This window comes from Haliotis rufescens, unplaced genomic scaffold, assembly GCF_023055435.1.
Source record: "Haliotis rufescens isolate VD_foot unplaced genomic scaffold, xgHalRufe1.0.p SCAF_5, whole genome shotgun sequence".
Taxonomy (NCBI): domain Eukaryota; kingdom Metazoa; phylum Mollusca; class Gastropoda; order Lepetellida; family Haliotidae; genus Haliotis; species Haliotis rufescens.
In genome coordinates, this window is record NW_025964223.1 from 41,477,159 (window position 1) to 41,501,886 (window position 24,728).

At 39.0% G+C, this 24,728-nt stretch overlaps 1 protein-coding gene across 1 annotated transcript in view; it reads right to left on the reverse strand.

Moving 5' to 3' along the window:
* Positions 1–5,727: 5,727 nt before the first annotated feature.
* The window catches only part of LOC124110286 (adenosine receptor A1-like), a 30,783-nt gene continuing 11,782 nt past the window's right edge, over positions 5,728–24,728 (reverse strand). Inside the window, exons 2-5 of the mRNA XM_046469533.2 lie at positions 13,850–14,071; positions 11,723–11,862; positions 9,184–9,392; positions 5,728–6,473 (exon numbers count right to left, since the gene is read on the reverse strand). Coding sequence (XP_046325489.2) covers positions 6,323–6,473; positions 9,184–9,392; positions 11,723–11,862; positions 13,850–14,071 — 722 coding nt within the window. The 3' untranslated portion in view covers positions 5,728–6,322. The remainder of the gene's footprint in view (positions 6,474–9,183; positions 9,393–11,722; positions 11,863–13,849; positions 14,072–24,728) is intronic.

The window sequence follows — 24,728 nt, forward strand, 5'->3', positions numbered from 1 at the left end:
GGGTATCAGTAATTCTATCTGCGTATTCAAATTTCTGTTACCCACTAGTTTTTACACATGTGGGTATTTAAGTTAAATATTTAAAAACACTATTCATCTAGTCCCTGCAAACTGGTGTCGTGTGGGTTTGAGAGCTTTATAGGACTCAAAAATACCACGATACTTCCACACGAAAGTGTGATGGCAAATGATCATGATGTGACTGTCATCGTGGAGTTTAGCAAGGTTGACAGAATGCCCGTTTATAATTTCAAAATAAGTTGCTGATTTGCTAATCGAATACGCAGGGTTACTTCACAATATTTTAATGATACGCACAAATTTAATTTTTGTAGCGTATCTGTATAGTTCGTTGCGTAATTCATACGCTTGGATTATATTTTACTGCGTATTTCTGCATTTCTGATGCGTATTTCACGCAGATACGCAGCAAATCTGGAGCTCTAGATCTGAGACTTTTCTACTTTGTTATTGCGTCTGAGCGCTGTGTGTTGTCATCAATATGGGCAGTGTGAAATATGTCACTGGTCAAGAAATAAACGAATTTGTACTGTTGTGAAGAAAATTGTTTAGCATTAATTATTTATGGGAAGTTTGAAAAAAGTTTGAACTACGAGTGTGTATGCGAATGAAAAGATAACCATAGATATGCCTTTATCATATAATGGGTAGGTTTCTCGGCAGGATAAAGCCAACGGATAAAAACGATATCCGGATATGCGGATAGAGATGCAAATATCAAGGGTCAAGTAGGGACTACTTTCACTGTTTATAAACAAACATGGCGTCGCCCTCGTCATTCGGCGATCAAGTCAGAACTAACCATCGGGAATCTGGATAATTATAAACTTCAGAGATAATTGCTATCATTATCAAAAGAACGGTCTAATATACTGAAAATCAGTGTCTAACTGTGACGTCGCGAAGGCATTTTATAAGTTTTGGCAACTTTGGAGAAACAATTTTGCGAGGGCACGAGGCCTAGCCAAGCGGGATCAGTAGCCATATCTGTGCTCGTAGACCTCTGCGGCTTGAAACCTTCTCCACAAATTAAAATAGTTGGATTTGGCCGAAATATGTTTGAATTGTTACCTTGTTTCGTTTTGTCGCCCTGTGTACATCTGACTACACTTCTTAACGTTATGACAGGACAGACCGACTGTCAACAACGTCTGACCGTGGCCGTGACGTCTCGTAGACTAGGTTTAGAGTAGCTTCCCTTTGACAAAGGGCAGTTACTCTAGCGGACAGACCGATGGATTGCCGCGAAAGGCAATTAAAAACAATTGTTGTTTTGCGTATATGTTGCTTCGCCACTGTATAAGAAACAGATTTCAGTTGGAACTATATTGGCTACTGTCACTGTCCGACTGACACATCACTTACCCTATGACGTAATAAATATCAATGCGCGCATTCCAGGAAAACTCGCAATGTTTCGGTAATGTTTATGAGAGAGGGAAAGCGATTTTGAAGCATAGAATTAAAGAATGACATTATGTGATAAAAAGGTTATCACGCTTGTGTATTTGGGGATGGTAGATATCCTGTATTAGGAATAAACACTATGTATTTAGCTCGCCAAGGCTCGCTAAATACAATGTTTATTCCTAATGCAGTTTATTTACCATCCCCAAACACAATCGCGTGATAACCTCTATTTATCCAATCACGAATAAAACTGAATAGTAAATAGTGAATATTGGCCAATTAATATAATACATTCTGACAAATGAATGTGAGAAGCCCATTTCTGGTCAGTCTCGATTATTCGACGAAACAGATTCCTAGCAAAACCAAAGTCATCAACCACAGATACGAACACACACGACTCAGCCATAGAACAACAGACACACATGAGACTCAGACGCTGACACTCAAACCCTTACGTGATTTCTAATCAACTTGAATACTTCTCAGACATCTGATCATGAATGCCTTCGTTAATCCATTTTACGTCTTCTCTGGTGGGTTCGGGAAAAATCCATTTTTTGAAAGGCATTATCAAAACGAAAAGTGATGACAATTGTAAAGAAAATATATTAACAATTTTTGGAGTTTCAAGACAGTGCAGGTTCTTATATAGAATGTAAACTGAAAGGCATGTTTTTGGTGGTAAAATATCCTGTATTAGGTGACTGGGTGAGTGAGTGAGTTGGGTTTAACGCCGCTTTTAACATTATTCCAGTTATATCACGGCGTGTCAGCTTTATGTGGGAGGAAAGCCCGAAGTGATGCAGGTCTAAGACGTTTACCACTTCGGTGTAACTCACGAGCACGGGAATGGTGCTGACAAAGCTAGAAACAGAATTGGGTCGAACCGGGATTCGAACACACAATCATAGATTTCTGGCGTGCCTAAGGGACGCAACTCTGCACAGCGAATCGCGGCGCCTTAGACGACTGGGCCACCCGTGCCCCCTCCTTGGCGAGGTTTGATACAAAGTATTTATTAATACTAATGCAGGAAATGTACCATCACGATACACACCAACGTGATAACCCCTTTATCATATAATGTCACTCTTAAATTCTGTTGTAAAAAAAACAAACCTGTTCTCATCCCTCACAAACATATAACCGAACATTGCAAGTTTTCCTGGAATGTACGCATTAATATATATTACGTCAAAAGATCGGTGATTTGTCAGGTGGACAGTGACAACAGTCAATATAGTTCCACCTGAAACCTGTGTCATGGACAGTGGCGTATAGTAACTACATAGAGGCTAAAAAACAATAACCTACACATATTGATTCCACTTGCCCTTTGCGGCAATCCATCGGTCCACCAGCTGGAGTAACTGCCATTTACCAAAGGGAAGCGACTAACCTTAAACTATGACACGTCACGTGTTAAGTGAGTGAGTTGGGTTTAACGCCGCTTTTAACAGTATTCCAGTTATATCACGGCGTGTCAGCTTAATGTGGGTGGAAAGCCCGAAGTGATGCCGGTCTCAGACGTTTACCACTTCGGTGAAACCCACGAGCACGGGTATGGTGCTGGCAACTCTAGAAACATAATCGGGGCGAACCGGGATTCGAACCCACAATAATCAATCAAATCCTGCATATGACTGCGTTATTCATCCTCATCATGTAGAACTCTATCATAAGAAACCGTCGCTTGTTCCACCCCTTGGAATAAGAATAAAACCTGACATTTCTGCTGCAAATATTGATCTCACAATCATATGTCCGACTCAAATACTCTCGTCTCCTCCTAGTAAAGGCACAGGTAGATCTTTCATTAACGGCACTAAAGAAATCAGACACCAATCAACTCATTTATCAGCAAGAATATAATCAATTAAGAAACACATACAGTACTTACAAGTCTATATTTATAGATGGATCCAAGGATGGTGACGCAGTTCCTTGCGCCACCGTAATTGGATCCAGAACCATATCATCCAGATTACCAAATGAAAGTTTTACAGCAGAATCACAGGCAATATTAACAGCTCTCAAATATATAAATACTCAGTCCAAACATAATAAATTCATCATATTTTCTGATTCCCTTTCTTGTCTTCAAGCCATTAAGAATATGTCATATGAACATCCACTTTTACACGAAATTATAGAATTATTTAATGATCTTGCTACTGGCCAATATGAAATCGTCTTTTGTTGGTTACCAAGCCATGTTGGTATCATTGGTAACACAATGGCCGATGCTGCTGCAAAAGCAGCACTCAACAAATCTGTGACAACACTTCTAATCCCATATACTGATTACAAACCTGTAATCAGATCTTACATCCGTGATATTATGCAAAAGAAGTGGGACACCCAGGTAGGTACTAATAAATTACATGAAATTAAACCACATATCGGTTACACCTACTTGGGCTGTCAGTCCAGATTTGAAGAGGTCATTGTGCGACTATGTCGGGTTGGCCATTCCAGATATACGCATGAGTATATATTGAAAGGTGAGGATCCTCCGTTTTGTATCCCTTGTGATGGAAGAATCACGGTCAGGCATGTCCTGCTTGACTGTATTGATTTTTCCATCACAAGGGATAAATATTTCAGTGTTAAAACGGCCAAGGACCTTTTTAATGACGTTAATTATGATTAAAAATTATGCTTTTTAAAAGAAATTGAACTTTTTCATAAATTTTGATGTATTTAGGGTATTATTTTATAAATTGGTAGTGCTTATTTATAACTGAGATTGTTAGTGGCTGTACCCTCGAGGGGGGTTGAAGTAGCGTAAAACTTTTGTCCCCCTAAGAGGCTATGTAAGTCCCACATCATTCGAAGTATTTGTATGCATGCCAGAATTTTAAAAAGTAGTATTTTCGTCATTTTAACATAAGGTTTAACTGGTATACTATCGCCAGTGACTGTAGGGATTTTATAAATCCTGCCAGGGTCCATGCAGGAAGCAAAGGCACTGTAAGTCCCCATGGTCATTGGTATGGTGATCTCCCTTTAGTGCCTCATGATCAACTAGTTTTAAATCTAATCTGTGATATGCTAGTTATTGTACTGTCCTTCGATGACAGGTTTTTATAAAGTTTAAATATATGCATTATTAGTTTCTAACTTCTCGTCACGATATGGCTGAAATATTGCCGATGTGACATTAAATATTAACTCACTCACTCACTCACTCGAACCCCCAATCATAGGTTTCTGGTGTGCCCAAGGGACGCAACTCTGCACAGCGCATCGCGGCGCCTTAGACGACTGGGCCACCCGTGCCCCTCTCACGTGTTTAGAGACTGCGTGGCCCGTCATCATGATCAGAAGGTCATAACTTTACGATGTGCAGAGTCAGATGAACACACAGCGACAAAATGACAAATCAAACTGTTGTAAATTTGGGAAAAGGACCCAAGCCGATGAGGTCAACAAGCGCGGCAATGGAAACTGATCCCGCTAGGTTGGTGGTCTCGCTAAATTGTTTCGCAGTTTATATCTCCAAAGTTGCCAAAACTTGTAAAATACCTCAGCTACGACCCAGGTAGACACTGATTTTCAGTATCTCGGACTATTTTTTGATAATAAAAACAATAATTGAAGTAAATTCTCCAGATTCACGATGGTTAACTCTGCGTCGACTGACAAGGGCAACGCCATTCCTGTTTGTAAACACTGAAAGTAGTACCTACCTGACCTTTCATATTTGCATTATTATCCGTATATAACCCCAACGGATATCGATTTTATCCGTTGGCTTTATCCTGCCGAAAAACCTACTACTGATATGCTAAAGCTGGAATATTGCTTACTGAGTTGTGAAAATGGTGTGATGGAACAGTAAATTTGTAGGACTGATTCATCATATGGTAAGGAGATGCCATCCTCGTGCGATATATCACGCCTAGCGTGTTAGAACTTGGTTAGTCACTGTTATAAGGGTCGATAATTGAAATAAATGATGTTTTTTTATTACCGAGACTGAATTTCACACAACACAAAAATACATGGTAAAGATCAAGACTGTAAAGAGCACAGGTAATCTGGTTGTAGGAATTCGGTCCCGCCCACATTAAATAACAGTTCATACAAAAAGTGTGGCATCACTTTGCAAATGACGTTATTCGAAGTTCGCCTCTATTCACCCAGCATAGAATGGGAACCCGGTAGAATGAGATGATAAATGGACACCAAACATTCTAGCGCTTCAGGGCGAATTAAACTGAATACTCCCCTGGGAGATGTGTATATAATTTAAGTGCGCACTGATCAAAATGAAAAACAACAACAATGTTTTGCGCCAAAAGAATACTTTAAGTGTCAACGATACAAGACAATACAGATAAGAATGTGTGAGTATACTCACCGCCAAAAGAACCCGAATACCATACATGTTGGTTAATATATAAAGACTTACTCGTATTCAAGAGATATTAGTTTGGTTCGATGCACAAACGAACATATTGGTATGTTGTGTGAACCGATGCTAATGAACGCATCACATGTAACTTCATAGATCCATGACTCGAGATGCTTCATACATCTCGTGCTGGAATAGCATGCCAAGTTTGGAAATCACGTGCAGCATAACGGGACAAGAAAAAGAGTCACTCTGTGGTTACTCTCGACTAATTGTTAGTTTTGTCATTAATTGGTACACATTGGAAACATCTCTTATTAACGTAAATGCTTCTCTAGATCTTTCTATAGTTCGCGTATTAGCGGTGAGTATATTATCACATTATGGTCGACGTCATTGGCGTTTAAAATTAGCAAACTATTAATATCGTTCCTTAAATATCAACAGTTTAATGGCTGCGTGGAGATGTTAGATGAACAGTTTCAGGTAGTTGGTGGTATGCTGATAGGATAACTTCAGGATAACCCATCAGTTTGTGTTCCTCTGCAGCCTTTTCACAACACATCGGAACGTCTTCCTTAGATCACGGCGTATGAACTCCCTGAAGTCACCGAGACGACCAGCGTAAATGAAAATGTTGACTGCTGACGTCATGTACAGCAGAATACGGGCACTGGCCCTGAAACAAAGTGATGATGAACATACAGCTTGCTTGAAAACCAGTGTGTGAAGTATACCAGAAACGTTTGATAGGGAGAATCAGACATGTCATTCTATTTAAATATATGCTTGGCATGTTATGAGAATCAGACATGTCATTCTATTGAAATATATGCTTGGCATGTTATGAGAACCAGCTTGGTGTATCATGGAAACATAGAAATCGCCCAATAATATAAAAACTATGGATATATAACGTGTTTGTTGAAATAGAGACAAACGCAACATTAAAGTGGAAAAGATTCTCACTGGACGACATGAATTCGGTTTGATAAAAAGGTTCACGTAGAATATATTTATTTGATTGTCCTTGATTGGACAAAACACTTGTTTATCCGGTCACTCCACGTTCCTGGCGACAACTGTTGGAAACGTCTCAATAATTACAAATCCACATGACTGCAAACTCCCTTCCATATTGGATTCCAATATAGACATGTGCATGAAACTATTTGTCATATTCACCCCGATGCAATGCTTGTAAGAGGCCACGATATCGGATCGAATGGTCAGATCATGTCTTAGTCAGTTGGCCAGGAGTGAAAAACAAGATTTTCCTGTATACCTTAAACCTTTTCGATTGCATAAAGGAGGTATCTGTACACAATTTCCATTGGGTAGTAAGCTTGCAAGTGTGTGCGTGAATTTTCAGGAAGTCAAAAAATGCCTCGGTTGTCAATGACAATGTGGTCGTACACATTGCATGAGGCATTGTTGCATTGTTGCAATTATCCTACTCATCCACTACATCAACATAATCTACCACCATATCTCAATAAGCATTTTTCGTCAAAATTGTTTTTTTGGGGGGTGGGATAACATTGTATACAATATCTCAGCCCCTATGTCATATATTTTCATTTTGTTTTGTGTATAGAATAATGCAATGGTTCAGGCAGATTTTGATACCCAGTTATAGTGGTTTTATTGCCACAATTCAATGGAATTAGTGTTTTACCTACTGACCTGATTTGAAAATGAAGTGAAAAAACATTATTTTTATCAATGTTTCCACTTAGAATAAGAATAACAGTTATATGAAACAAAATGTTTGCCAAATTCAGATATGCGAACACATTACCTGTAATCAAAGACATAATTTGGATAGTTTAATGACTTAATGAAAATGTTACAGCCTTTACCGCTTCCATGCATTAAGTACAATACTTTACATGCTGCTAACAGGGTGTATGCGAAACTAATACGCAACCAGGGAGCTTATTTCTACAGGCATCATAGTGACGAGGTAGTCTATTGATGTGATTGACGAAATTGGCGGCGCGCCTTCCTCAGTTATTTGCAACTGTAAGGGCTAACCCCAACAGCTATCCATGCGGACATGATGCAACTTTGGGAGATGCTGCTCCATCCTTTGCCTCTTCAACAGAAGAAGATGATCACAGATCAGGAAGGCATTCAACTATCACCCCTGAGAGAAATGTTAATAAGATATATGAAATGATCATAATGATTGACACGCCACAGAGCCAATGCAGTAGACATCTCTCATGAGACAGTTGAGAACTCTCTGAGAAATAAAGCGGTCATAAGAAAGGTTTCAGCAACCTGGAAACGCTCCCGATTTATCATTTCACATGAGGATTTATGTCGTTTTGAAGCAGACCCAGATGATATTGTTGAGCGATTTGTAACCATGGATGAGTTTTGTGACCACCTATATCAGCGACAGACTAAACAAAATTCAAAGCAGTGAAAAAATCTCCTTCGACGAAAAAGGTTAAGTCTGTTCCATCAGCTGACAAAGTCATGGCCTCAGTTTTCTGGTGAACTACCTTCTAAATCGTCAGACCATTAACGGCTTAGACAACTAGGTGAGGATATCAAGGCTAAAGTTGTGCAGGACAATGCACCTGCAATGCATGGCTGGCTTTGAACTTATATTGGACATCCTCCGCGTACACCAGATTTGTCACCATAAAATGGCCACCTCTTGCCAAACTTGCCAAATATGTCTGCTATGGAAGTCTTAGAGTTTTTACACCAGCAGTAGGAAACCGTTCACATCAATGGGATCCAGGCACTCCAGCCTCGTTGGCAGAAATGTGTGGACCTCAGAGGGGATTAGGTTATTAATATTAGCAACTATGTTTGTCAATGCCCTCCATTGTATTTGGGCTCAGGTTTTTCCCCGCAACTCTCCGTATATTGTTGACTGTGGCGTAAAACAAAAATAAAACGCAAAATACTACAAAAAAATGCATTACACGTAAGACCGGGTTAGAATGATAGGTTCCTGGCAATCGTGCACTAGTCGGGTGGTCAGACACGGTGTCATAGATTGTTGTGTGTCTTCGAAGCTCCAACGGTATGGATTATTGCTCATTCTATCAAGTTCGCTCGTCACGCCGAAGACCCGGGTTCGAATCCCGACATGGGTACAATGTGTGAAGCCAATTTCTGGTGTCCCCCGCCGTGATATTGCTGGAATATTGCTAAAAGCGGCGTAAAACCAAACTCACTCACTCACTCATTGTATCAATCACTCTATATCAATCACTGGATTGTCTGGTACAGATTCGATTATCTAAAGACCGCCGTCATATCGCTGGAATATTGCTGAGTGCGGCGTTAGACAAACAAATAAACAATCACTGGATGGCCTGGTCCAAACTCGATTATCGATTACAATGAAACACATACAAACTTACCTGATGAAACGGTTGATGTGGCAGGTTTCGCATGCGATACTGACGAAAAAGTAGATGACCATTGGTGTCCAGCCCACGGCGAAACTGAACAAGAGGATTGACACCATGATGGTGGATTTAACCTCCCGTCCGAGGATGCTGCTTGATCTGCTGAATGATATCCGGAATGGCGAGGGTCGTGGCGGTTCATGGAGCGACATAACCTTCGCCTAAAATAAGGTTAATTTCCAAGGTTAATTGAATATCCCAGTGGACATTTTCGACATTAAGTAATTTGACACGAGCATATGTTACATTTCTCAGGAAGACTGGGGGCACGGGTGGCCCAGTCGTCTAAGGCGCCGCGATTCGCTGTGCAGAGTTGCGTCCCTTTGGCATGCCAGAAACCTATGATTGTGGGTTCGAATCCCGGTTGGCCCAAATTATGTTTCTAGGTTTGTCAGCACCATACCCGTGCTCGTGGGTTTCACCGAAGTGGTAAACGTCTGAGACCGGCATCACTTCGGGCTTTCTTCCCACATTAAGCTGACACGCCGTGATATAACTGGAATACTGTTAAAAGCGGCGTTAAACACAACTCACTCACTCAATCAAGGAAGACGTGGAAAGTGGTGTAGCCTTATGGTTCATGATCATATGTTCTCTCGACATGGCATCGACCCAGCTTGGTTAATTATGGCAAGTACATTGCATTGTTGTAACTATGGTTCATATAAGGGGTAAATGTTATGCTATTGACAAAAACAACCTAATATTTTGTCATTCATCTGATCTATACTTTATCATCACAATTCATTCACAAGACAAGTAACTGGTAACAGGAGACAGAGCGACACTCCCTTAAGAGGGGTGGTGAACTTACAATGTTCATAGCAATATTCCAGCAATATCACTGCGGGGGACACCAGAAATTGGCTTCACACATTGTACCCATGTCGGGAATCGAACCCGGGTCTTCGGCGTGACAAGCTAACGCTTTAACCACTAGGCTACCCGACCGCCCCCAACAACGACCTTAAAGACGAGGAGATGTCTTTTTGAATATATTTTGAAAGATGCATTATTTAAGTTCAGAATGAATTTATTTTTATTGACAAACTGACAAACAAAGAATCGGGACTAATTTGGGTTTCGAATCCACGAGCACAATATTTTGGCACGACTAAGGGACGCAACCTTGCACAGCGATTTGCGGTATAACAGACGACTTGGCCACCCGCGCCTTCTTCAGACATGCTTAAAACACGTTGCGCATATAAAGGCCTAAATATTGTCATTGCAAGTGACACTGATACAACGACTGGTCATGTATATCGTGAAACTTCCGGATATATCTTGGATTCAGTTGAGATCATCTACTTTGTACATGTGAAAGCGACATCAGGACATTTTATGCCCGCTTGTTCCAATTGTGTGCCCTTGCTAAATCTAACAGACTGCCGTCGGGGTCTAGTGGATCCGGACCTCGTGGTCTGCCCAAAGAGCGGAAGGTTGGTGGTTCGATGCCCGGCTACGTCACACCAAACGACGTCAAAGGACGGTACTTGTTGTTAGCCTTTTGCGTTCGGCATTAAGGGGAAAAACAAGGACTCTGAGTCCGTATACTGTGTCTGAGTTGGGTATTCATGTTAAGCTGTGGCATGGTATGTCAGTGGACGTGAACGTAAGTAATATATGATATATAATAATTTATAATATATAACCCCATTTCACCTCACCTCTTTTCCTAACCTAGAAGGATTTGCAAAGGTTTAAACTTAACACAGAGAGAGAGAGAGAGAGAGAGAGAGAGAGAGAGAGAGAGAGAGAGAGAGAGAGAGAGAGAGAGAGAGAGAGAGAGAGAGACTGAGTATGTATTAGTTATATTTCCTCGATTTATGCAATTCTTCATAGCTCACAGGAGACAGTCGTCATGATCAGTACTCATCTTAGGAACTTACACGAAAAGTCTACCAAATCGCCCAAGATCTCAGGATAACTTATATGCAGTATATTCAGTCTATACGACAAACATCCTTTTCGTTAGGGTGATACTGAGTATATAGTATATATGTTCTGTAATATATAATAAAGCTGTGATCATACATGTATTACTCATTGACTAACTATGTACAGAGGCAACAACCGGTCAGTACATGTACCTACAAGCGCAGCTTCATGTCGTTTAAAAGTCACCCCACAAATTATCAAAAAGCTGTGCGTCTCCAGTTGGGAATGCAAATATCTTGATATTTTATAACATCTTTGGAAAAGAAATTAAGAAATGTTGTGCATAATTGTAATGTTTATCTATGATTTCAACATATGTAAAAAGAGTGAGTGAGTGAGTGAATGAGGTTTTACGCCGCTTTTAGCAATATTCCAGCAATATCACGGCGGGGGACACCAGAAATGTAAAAAGAAAATGGGTCAAGCATTATACATAGTACCAATTACACAAACTTAATTAAATTCTTCAAAATATGAGAAATTCCAGTGTATTCAAGTCGTCGTAAAGAAACTATATGAAGCGTGTTGATCTCCACACGTAGATACTCACATGCCTGCGGGCGATGCGTGCAATCTTGTAGTAGAGCCCCACCATGACGCTGAGTGGGAAGAAGAGTTGGATAACAAACAGGATCCCGACATGATGCAGGGAGAAGATAAGCTCATATTGGCAGATGCCCTTGTAATCAACTGAAGTGGAACAACAAAAATTCCCGTAAGTAATGTTGCGGACCAGTTTTTAAACTCAAAATATCGATCTGCGACCAGGAAACCGTAATATCAAATTATGCCCTAGTTCAAATTGTCTTATCTGTTTTTAAGATACTATCAGTATGTAGCCGGATTAACTGAATATTCCTCGGAATCGAAACATGTGCATTGCGTTCAAGTATATCATGACACCTCTTGGGGATTTCAGGTTAGAGCTGATCTCCGGCATCTAGTGGTGGTCGAAAGAGGAGACTTCGTGGATCGGATGGTCAGTTCGGTTACCTGGCTGATTGCGTGTTATCGTGCTCCCAATATCGATCACTTGATTGGTTCACCCTCGAATATTTACAGGCCATCGTCTTATAGCTGGAAAAGTGCTGAGTGTAGCGTTAAACAACAAACAAATATATGAGTGAGTGAGTGAGGTTTTACCCTGCTTTTAGCAATATTCCAGCAATATCACGGCGGGGGACACCACAAATGGGCTTCACACATTGTACCCATGTCTGGAATCGAATTCGGGTCTTCGGCGTGACGAGCGAACACTTTAACCACTAGGCTACCCGATCGCCCCTCAGTTTTGGAAAAGGTAACACAAGCCTTAGATACTTACAATTATATGAACATCAACGGGCAGGGGCAGGGTTCTGACATACACTAGATATTTATTCAGGGTGAATTTTGGATCGGAAACTACGACAAGCGGATCCTTGCACTACTAGGGGACGCAACTCTTAATAATAAATTACAGCGCCTCAGTCCATTAGGCTGGATATAGGTAACGGCAACATGCACAGGGTATGAGGTTACTGAAATATTTATTGTGGATAAAATGTGGTTGTTGGATCAAAAGATTGAAAAGCACATGCGAATATCCAGGTTGATCGTGATATTGTATAATTTAAGTCTAACTTTGTTAAAGTATAGACCACTGACTTGACACCAAAGCGATGCTTTATATATATAATTAATGCTTTACAGCTACATGATATCAGATCCTTCAATTCAGTCCGACACGCGATACCTCGTCACCCTGAGAAATATCGTATCGGACTACAAGATATTATTTCAAAGAGAAGGATACAGCTATTCTCTGCTAGAAAAATAAGACCAGGCAAAACAGTTGTTGAATAGCGTAGTTAAAGATAAATTGGATTCATGAATTCTGCTTGGCAAAATGAATGCTGCAGTCATGACATATATAATTAAGTATGCTAAATATTCATCAGAAAAGTTTCTATTAGCTCTTTTTCTCCACATTCTGCTAACCGAGCACGTTCAGTTGTTACAGTTGAATATGTATATTGTATCATGACGTATTTTAGTATTCCACAGTGAGAGTACAAGAGAGAGCGGGTTATGGACAATTACTGATGCCATGTGAAGTTTTGAATGTTAATAAACATTTTGTGTTTTTAGATTTGCCGGTGTTAATGAATATTCGAAGTTCTGAAATTTGGACATTTGAAACAATGAAATCGAATACCAGTATTCAATTACTAACCAGTGCTTGTCGTAAGAGGCGACTAACGGGAGAGATGGTCAGAATCGGTGACTTGATTGATGCATGTCATCGTATCCAAAATGCGTAAAGACCCGTGAAGATTTCGGGATAGAATAGGTCTTCAGCAACCCATGCTTGCCGTAAAAGGTGACTATGCTTGTCGTAAAAGGCGACGAACGGGATCGGGTGGTCGGGCCCGCTGACTGTCAATGTCAATCACTGGATTGTCTGGCCCAGACTCGATTATTTACAGACCGCCGTCATATAGCTGGAATATTGCTGAGTGCGGCGTTAAACAACAAACCAACCAACCAAAATGCGTAGATCGATGCTCATGATGTCAATCACTGGATTGTCTGGTCCGCATTCGATTATTAACAGACCGTCGTAATATAGCTGGAATATTGCTTAATGCTGCGTTAAACAACAAACAAACAAACGAACAAAAAGACAATTACTAACCTGGATCATAAAAGGTATACTGTGCCACAGCGACACCCTCTGAGAGAACCCAGATGATGGGGATCCAGATAGCAGTGCTCCTTGTGGTGATATAGTGATGGTAGCGGAGAGGATGGACGATGGCGATGTAGCGAGTGACCGTGATGGCCACGAGGTGATAGGAGGAGCAGATCTCGAGGGCTAGGACCTGGGACACCAGGATTCGACACACAGACCATTTACCTACATGCAGATATGGCGTACATTATAGTATTTTAACCTCAAGTAAAGACAGGTAAAGATTGCTTCACATCATCAGAGCATGTTAATTAAACTACACATTCACACATGCATAACTGACTGTCAGGGCCAAACTTACATGCTCACCGAGTGGCACCGGTATATGAACGTCAAAGATGCACAATATATATACCGCAAAACATAACATGTGTTAATGGTCACACCATTGTACAGGATACCGACATGAATGTCTGAGCAAGCGGTGAAAATGATATTTGTCAATATGTCTGCTGAGAGAAAGTTTCGAGAACTCACTGCTGGGAACTATGAACAAAAGTTCAGCTTCAATTATCAAGAAATTTCAGAGACGTCGAAAAGTTATATTCAATATTTATACGACGTAACAGTTTACGACGGACAACCTGTCATACGACTGACATGGCGCTGTTGACTTTCAGTCAGATGATCTAAACTGAGGGGCAAACGAAAGGATATTTAAAGTAAAAGAGCTTTTTATGTAATCAAAAATTCAAATAACTGTTGTTAGAAATAGTTATGTCTATTTAACCACCACGTATTTCTGCAGTAGTCTATGGCTGGGTAACTAGACTATTATATGGTCTCTGAATGAAGTCTGGAGTAACAAGTGAATTTAACACGTCCCATTTTAATTCTGGAAACCCAAAAGTCCAGAAACTCTACGCTCTTTGCCCAGTCTCGGTTAAAGGTATTTACAAAATTAAACATGCCGTTTTCATGGGAACATACCAAGGAAGAAAAAATGAAAAAAAAATTGTTTAAAAACTCAATATTTAGACTATGTCGCCCATGGGCCTGCCCATGGGCGAAGTGTGGCCCATGGGCCTGCCCATGGGCGAAGTCTGGCCCATGGGTAGGCCCATGGGCAGGCCCATGGGCGAGAATATGTTCCTTTACTTAAAACTCATGTTTTGGTTTCGCAAATACATTTAATGTATTCATTCAAGTATCATGACACAAAATTTAATTCATTTTAACTTAATTCAACGATTTTATAACGATATTGAAATATTTCGCCCATGGGCGAGAAAAAGGTTTGGCCCATGGGCGAGAATATGTTCCTTTACTTAAAACTCATGATTTTGTTTCGCAAATACATTAAATGTATTTATTGAAGTATCATGACACAAAATTTACCTCATTTTAACTTATTTCAACTATTTTATAGCGATATTGAAATATTTCGCCCATGGGCGAGAAAAAAGGTTTGGCCCATGGGTAGGCCCATGGGTAAGCCCATGGGCAGGCCCATGGGCGAGAATATGTTCCTTTACTTAAAACTCATGTTTTGGTTTCGCAAATACATTTAATGTATTCATTCAAGTATCATGACACAAAATTTAACTCATTTTAACTTAATTCAACGATTTGATAGCGATATTGAAATATTTCGCCCATGGGCGAGAAAAAGGTTTGGCCCATGGGCGAGAATATGTTCCTTTACTTAAAACTCATGATTTTGTTTCGCAAATACATTAAATGTATTTATTGAAGTATCATGACACAAAATTTACCTCATTTTAACTTATTTCAACTATTTTATAGCGATATTGAAATATTTCGCCCATGGGCGAGAAAAAAGGTTTGGCCCATGGGTAGGCCCATGGGTAAGCCCATGGGCGAGAATATGTTCCTTTACTTAAAACTCATGTTTTGGTTTCGCAAATACATTTAATGTATTCATTCAAGTATCATGACACAAAATTTAACTCATTTTAACTTAATTCAACGATTTGATAGCGATATTGAAATATTTCGCCCATGGGCGAGAAAAAGGTTTGGCCCATGGGTAGGCCCATGGGTAGGCCCATGGGCAGGCCCATGGGCGAGAATATGTTCCTTTACTTAAAACTCATGTTTTGGTTTCGCAAATACATTTAATGTATTCATTCAAGTATCATGACACAAAATTTAACTCATTTTAACTTAATTCAACGATTTTATAGCGATATTGAAATATTTCGCCCATGGGCGAGAAAAAGGTTTGGCCCATGGGTAGGCCCATGGGTAGGCCCATGGGCAGGCCCATGGGCGAGAATATGTTCCTTTACTTAAAACTCATGTTTTTGTATCGCAAATACATTTAATGTATTCATTCAAGTATCATGACACAAAATTTAACTCATTTTAACTTAATTCAACGATTTTATAGCGATATTGAAATATTTCGCCCATGGGCGAGAAAAAGGGTTTGGCCCATGGGCGAGTATATGTTCCTTTACTCAAAACTCAGGTTGTTTTTTCGCAAATACATTAAATGTATTTATTTAAGTATCATGACACAAAATTTAACTAATTTTTACTTAATTCAACTATTTTACGGCGTTATTAAAATATTTCGCCCATGTTTACGTCAGTCCCTTTCAAGCATCAACTAACTGTTTGCAAAGTATATTGTATCATGTGAAATATACTTTATATTATATCATTACATTACTATTTAAAAAGGGCATTTGGTTGGATGTTTCCTTTAGTTCTACAAATTTCACCTGTTTTACTTATTGTAGCGATCTTTAATGAACCCGGCCTTACCTCTCAAAACGTTTTGACAGTTTATCATACGAATTCATGTGCATGTACTCCAATTCATTGGAGTTATTTTCCACAACATTAAATTTTAGTTAGTTTCTATTTCATTTCCCATTTAATGTCCCGTTGATACATCACACTGGGCAATTACGTGACACCAGGTATGCAATATACAGGTACGCGTGCGCGTATTTTAATGAAAAAAACTATTCGTCTTTTATTGCATAACGTTTGGCTGAATATCTTACATTCTAACGAAATCTCGAAATAATTATTTAATTACAAGCAGTGTCGAACTGACCTGTAGGAATTATGTTTCAATGCGATTGAGGAAAACGTGAGTGAATATTGTGACACTAAAGCAACTTTTAACTGCATTGTCACTTTTGGTATGAAAATGGTAATAGTAAAGAAAAACGTAACAGCCTTCTTATGATAATTCTCATATTCTCATTAGTACGTTGTGTCTAATTACAGTGTCGGCCTTATTTACAGGTGATTCTACAATACCTGCTCTCTGTCAATTACGATCTACCACACCACGCGTGAATAAACAGTTATGCAGGTGTTGCTGTGGGCAAATACCTAGCCTGAAAATGTTTATTTTTTTTAGGATACATGTTTTACAAATGTTCGTTGATATGTGGATATATTAAACACAAAGACAAAAAAAATGTTTATGAAAGATGAATTAGTGCCTTAATATATTCATCGAGATGTGTATCATCGTTTAATGGGGTCATTCAATAAACGTATGTTTGGAGGAGATATCAAAGGAGCCGCCCAATATACACAGTGTCGTCCGGTGAACTACCACCCCACCCTGTCCATTAGAGTTATGTAATCGGTACACAAATATATTTGATGCGGTGTCAGTGCGGAAGGAGTTTGAATTACGTCCGCCAGTTGTCACAGAAATCCTCAAAGTATAGAAACAATAAACAAGGTCAATCCGTACTAATTACCAAGTGACGCACGTAACAACGACTGTCAATAGGGAAAATGGTGAAAACAAATTGAAATAGATTTTAATAAAACATTACTGTACTACATAACTCGCAAAAGCGGTGCCTAAATTTTTTGACCGTGTTATGTGTGTTGTAAACTGACGAATAGCAAGTAATTGTCATGCTGTACGTATGGTTCCATATACAAATTCATATACAAAATGTATCACTAAAGTATTTGCATTGTAATAAATATAGTAATGATAAAACTTGGTAAGTTGGTAGGTCTCCGACAGATATCATTTTCAGTTTTTTTACACCTTTGATTGATACGGATTACGTACCTGTAGTCTAGTCACTGTCCCTAATGTATCTGCTTGTTAGAAATTTCAAATGTCTTGTTATAGCACTGTTCCTAAAATACGGCAGTTTCTTTTATCGGGTATAAATAGTTGATTCGTCTTGTCACGCAGTCATTTTTTACTTGATCGAATGATTTCCACAAAAAACTACGGCAGAGAGTTTTGTATTTTATTATATTTTTAGAAGATTTTAGAAGATGCTTACATCACTGTATCTCAGAACGTAAAACTGATAACATTCAAACATGTAATTAGTACACAGTTAATTGTTACATATAATTTCCTGCATATTCCTTTTTGAACAAAAAGCCTACATGTATACTGTTGGATAGGACTTGTAAATATTGTCACGCCAATCCTACTAATGATCATGTAAATTATGTTGAAGATGAATGTCACTTTTTAATAGAATGTCCATTTTATGATGATTTAAGATACAACTTAGCTAAAGAAGCAACTTCTGTAGATAAAACATTTCATTATATGAGTAGTTTAGAAAAGTTTATTTTTATTATGAACGAAGAATCGCTCCAATGTATTTTAGCCAAATCAATTTACAACATGGTTAAAAGAAGGCAATTTCATTTTAAGCCAAGTATGTATGTATGACTTGTATGTATGTATGTATGTATGTATGTATGTATGTATGTATGTATGTATGTATGTATGTATGTATGTATGTATGTATGTATGTATGTATGTATGTATGTATGTATGTATGTATGTATGTATGTATGTATGACGTGGTGTGTGGGCGGCGCAACGCTGTGGGGGGAGTTAAGGGGGAGCGCACTGTTTAACTAAGGACTTTCGAAGTCAGTTGCCCTGTATCCTGGCATACTGGTGCGCTCTTCACTGAAACCGCCCACGGCCGTGCTCCGCGCCTGCATCACGAGGTATGTATGTTTTATTCTGTTTCAACTGAATAGTTTTATGATTGATATGTTTTATAGTGTCTCGTAGGTCATATTTGGCCGGATGTTATATTTTACTGTTTTGTATATATCGTACTACGAAGTGTATATAACATGTGACACTTTAATAAACAATATTCTCTCTCTCTCTCTCTCTGTATACTGATATCGGTGTCCACTGTTAAAAGGGTATTAGTGCAGTCAGCCATGGTAAATGGAGAGACAATAATAAGGTGATTAATTATAGTCTGTTGCAGAATATGCGGTATAAGTGTAGTCATTGATACATATACACATTACACATATACAGATGAAATACACGATATGATGCAGTGCAAGAACAAATTAAGATACGGTTTCTATTAAAAATAATTATACGATTTTGGATTTAATTAGCATGTTTAAATTTTCAGGCCAACACGGCTGAGATACAGCATCGGCATACTCAACTGGAGTTGTTTTCTGCCGGTCGTAAGTTCATTGTTTGACTGAGCACACTCGTGTCGGGGTTGCGATATTTTCTTCTCTTTGTTGGCAGCCTGCCACCGGTCTGAATTTTGAGAAAGGTCTCAGCATGGGACTGTTAATTACTTCCTAATGATGTCTACAAGCTTACAAACTTGTAGATGTTGGGTGCGGTTAGGACCAAACTTTTTCAGCTCAGAGTGTTAGTGGTCCTGGAACCCATAGTGTCAAACAGGTTCTGCACAAAACGTCCATCAGATTCTACTGTTCAGCAACAATATCACTGAATTTCAGAACTCTGGCATGATATAATAATCAAGGATTTCGAAGGTGAACGAGGGGAAAGGCAGACGCACGTGGATTTACCCTCAGGTTATTATTGTCTGGAGTTCACATTTTGGGGCATTTCATATACTAATTGAACAGAGTTTACCTGCACATGTCCACTTTAGTGATACAGACTGTAACCAAAAATGCAATGAGCCGTAGCTCTTAATCCCTTATAACAACGGTAACAACAACCAGGGTGAGGACACAGTAAGGTTAAACCGTGTCCAACAGACAATCTGAGGTGGCTATCTCCCATCAAGTCAGCTCTGTTTTTAAGCGCATAGTTATGTTTTTACATATTGAAATAAAAGGAATTTAAAAAATTATATTTAACAAACCTACACATTACCAAATACAAAACTGTATAACCCTCTCTAAACTTCGTTCCAATTAACGTGGATCATTCAACTCGCTCGCGAAGGTCGTATGCGACTTTAAAGTGAATACGTCTACAGTGTACAAGTAACTTTTAACTGTATCATATATACTCATGATAAGCAATTATTTTTGTTCCTAATTCGAATGAGCACATTCTGAGGCTTAATCTGCAAAAGGACAGATAAAATATTTCTTTGTACAATGCAAACGATACAAACGTAGCGGCTGATAATAGAGACAATGATTTATTAATCTGCAATATATCAAGTGTTCTCGTTCAATCTATTGTACATATTGAAGTGATTGTAAAGTTTCAAGGAGTACTAAAATGTTGTGGTATTATGAATGTATTTAGAATATGAATAGCGAAAAACAGTCACCATATCGGATGTACATGTATAACTTGTCTTCCAACACCACGCTTGTGCCGAGGCCCATGGTCATAAAACTAATCGGTCCCATAAAAGGAGCAAATAGTTTCGCAGATACTTCTTGCTATGGTTCACTCACAATTGTCAGACGACCTAATCATCAGTCAGACCAGTCAAGTGTGACCAGCGTACCTGCCTGGTTTTGGCTCCTAATTACTGAACTGCCCAATACTTTCATACTGTGGGCAGAGTAAGCGGCCTCGTTGAGTGATACAGACTAACCAGATTATGATTGTGTTTGTAAGTTGCGTTTAATCTGTGTCGGGTTGCAGTTGTTTTATTAGTCAAGACTAGGGGTATTTTTTCAATGAAACCTTTTAGCCGTTGAGTTTGTTTTGCATTCATTTCATTAAATACATTGTTAGGTAGAATAATAACACGTTATATGGATAAAACATCTCCCTGATCTGAGTATAATCTCACATGTACTCTAAGTACCGTACTATATTACTTTGCGGAGACACTGAGTATAATTTTTTAGTTGGCATTGTATGCTGTCTGAATGACTTTACAAAAATCCCTGCATTCAATAGACCCGTGAAGATCTTCAACAAACCATTCTTGGCGTAAAAGGGCGACAGCGCTTGTCGTAAGAAGCGACTACCGGGATCGGGTGGTTAGGCTCGCTGACTTGGTTGATGCATGTCATCGTATCCCAATTGCGTGGATCGATGCACATGATGTCAATCACTGGATTGTCTGGTCCAGACTCCATTATTTACAGACCGCCGTCATACAGCTGAAATATTGCTAAGTGTGGCGTTATACAACTAACAAACAAACAAAACACAAAAAGAGAAATTGTATGAGTACTAAAACTTGCAATAGATATGCGTACCCTACGTACACACATGTGTCCCATTCGACAGTCTACAACACACGAATAACTGTCAAACAAGTTTGGGTACCCTTTCTGTTCAGGCAAGTTATTTAGTTCGATAATTTTGTATTAAAATCCTTTTCAATTTGTTTTCATCCTTTTTCCCTATTCCATGCATGTTTATGTTGCTACATCTTATTGCTCATGTTTCCAAGTATTGTAAAACACTTTAATGTTTCTCCTTCTTAATCTAACGTTATAACATTTCCGGTCATTGCCATCATCTAATACACAAGAGATGATACCAAGACATATTTTATTCGGTTTTATGGTCTATGCGGTCTTACAATTGATTTTATTAGTCTTAAAATCTTATGTCTAGTAAATATTTTCACAAACAGCGCTGTTAACTGATATAAGGAATGTAACATCCAGTTGAGGACTGAATACGACGTACGTTAGTCTGGTAACGACATTTCTACAATTAATATTTTGAATAAGCCGTTAATACGCCAGTTGTGACAGGGATGATGGTATGGTAGATGTAGCAGACATATTGACAGCCGTTGTTACGCGAGTCACTAGGTTATTAGTACGGCATTGGCCTTGTTGATTGGTACTATACTTTCTGTGGCCACTGGCGGACGTAATTCAAACTCCTTCCACACTGACATCGCACCAAATATATTTGTGTACCGATTACATAACTCTTACTGACAGGGTAGGGTGGTAGTTCACGCGAAACGGACGACACTGTGTATATTGAGCGGCTCCTTTGATATCGCCTCACAACATACTTTTAATGAATGACCAATTAAACGATGATACACATCAGGATCGCGGAGAAAATACAAGCTTCGTTCGCGTTGAATATATATATCAAGGCACAAATTCATCTTTCATAAACTTTTTGTGTCTTGGTGCTTAATATATCCACATATCAACGAAAATATGTAATACATGTATCCACAAAAATATACATGTACAGGCTAGGTATTTGCCCACAGCAACACCTGCATAACTGTTTATTCACGCGTGGTGTGGCAGATTGTAATAACTGTTTATTCACGCGTGGTGTGGCAGATTGTAATTGACCGACAACAAGTATTGTAGAATCACCTGTAAATAAGGCCGACACTGTAATTAGACACAACGTACTAATGAGAATATGAGAATTATCATAAGAAGGCTGTTACGTTTTTCTTAACTATTACCATTTTCATACCAAAAATGACAATGCAGTTAAAAGTTGCTTTAGTGTCACAATATTCACTCACGTTTTCCTCAATCGCATTGAAACATAATTCCTACTGGTCAGTTCGACACTGCTTGTAATTAAATAATTATTTCGAGATTTCGTTAGAATGTAAGATATTCAGCCAAACGTTATGCAATAAAAGACGAATAGTTTCTTTCCATTAAAATACGCGCACGCGTACCTGTCACGTAATTGCACAGTGGGATGTATCAACGGGTCATAAAATGGGAAATGAAATAGAAACTAACTAAAATTTAATGTTGTACACGCACATGAATTCGTATGATGAGCTGCCAAAACGTTTTGAGAGATAAGGCCGGGTTCATTAAAGATGTTGGGTGCGGTTAGGACCAAACTTTTTCAGCTCAGAGTGTTAGTGGTCCTGGAACCCATAGTGTCAAACAGGTTCTGCAAAATACGTCAATCAGATTCTACTGTTCAACAGCATTGTCACTGAATTTCAGAACTCTGGCATGATATAATAATCAAGGATTTCGAAGGCAAAACCTTTTCTTGCCCATGGGCGAAATATTTCAATAAATCTGTAAAATAGCTGAATTCAGTAAAATTATGTTACATTATGTGCCATGAAAATAGTAAGAACACCTGCATGTATTTGCGAAACAAAAACATAAGTTTTAAGTAAAGGAAAATATTCTCGCCCATGGGCGAAATATTTCAATATCGCTATCAAATCGTTGAATTAAGTTAAAATGAGTTAAATTTTGTGTCATGATACTTGAATGAATACATTAAATGTATTTGCGAAACCAAAACATGAGTTTTAAGTAAAGGAACATATTCTCGCCCATGGGCCTGCCCATGGGCCTACCCATGGGCCTACCCATGGGCCAAACCTTTTTCTCGCCCATGGGCGAAATATTTCAATATCGCTATAAATCGTTGAATTAAGTTAAAATGAGTTAAATTTTGTGTCATGATACTTCAATAAATACATTTAATGTATTTGCGAAACAAAATCATGAGTTTTAAGTACAGGAACATATTCTCGCCCATTGGCCAAACCCTTTTTCTCGCCCATGGGCGAAATATTTCAATATCGCTATAAAATCGTTGAATTAAGTTAAAAAGAGTTAAATTTTGTGTCATGATACTTAAATGAATACATTAAATGTATTTGCGAAACAAAAACATGAGTTTTAAGTGAAGGAACATATTCTCGCCAATGGGCCTGCCCATGGGCCTACCCATGGGCCAAACCTTTTTCTCGCCCATGGGCGAAATATTTCAATATCGCTATAAAATCGTTGAATTAAGTTAAAATGAGTTAAATTTTGTGTCATGATACTTCAATAAATACATTTAATGTATTTGCGAAACAAAATCATGAGTTTTAAGTACAGGAACATATTCTCGCCCATTGGCCAAACCCTTTTCTCGCCCATGGGCGAAATATTTCAATATCGCTATAAAATCGTTGAATTAAGTTAAAATGAGTTAAATATTGTGTCATGATACTTGAATGAATACATTAAATGTATTTGCGAATCAAAAACATGAGTTTTAAGTAAAGGAACATATTCTCGCCCATGGGCCTGCCCATGGGCCTACCCATGGGCCAGACTTCGCCCATGGGCAGGCCCATGGGCCACACTTCGCCCATGGGCAGGCCCATGGGCGACATAGTCTAAATATTGAGTTTTTAAACAATTTTTTTTTCATTTTTTCTTCCTTGGTATGTTCCCATGAAAACGGCATGTTTAATTTTGTAAATACCTTTAACCGAGACTGGGCAAAGAGCGTAGAGTTTCTGGACTTTTGGGTTTCCAGAATTAAAATGGGACGTGTTATTTGCAATCACATGATCCCTTACCATGCTTTAAAATGCAAAGTGTGCCGACAAAAGCAATGTTTTGAAAGTTACCCGTCAGTAGTGGTGTATCAGTAACATTCATTCGTTATTGAATTGCTACCACATGCCAAGATTGACAAGAAATCAGCGACACCAAACCCTTGCACTGTACGATTGCAAGCTGGACAAACCTCCCGACAAGTAGCCAATGCATTTCAAGTCTTCAAGATCGCTTTGTTACTGCTGCGGAAACTGCTCGACAGGCCATGGGGACACACCAGCGACACATTAGTGCGGACACCTAGCGTCGACGATTGACGAACAGACACCTCCACTGTGACAGGCCACACCGAGGACCCATTCTGACGTCATTC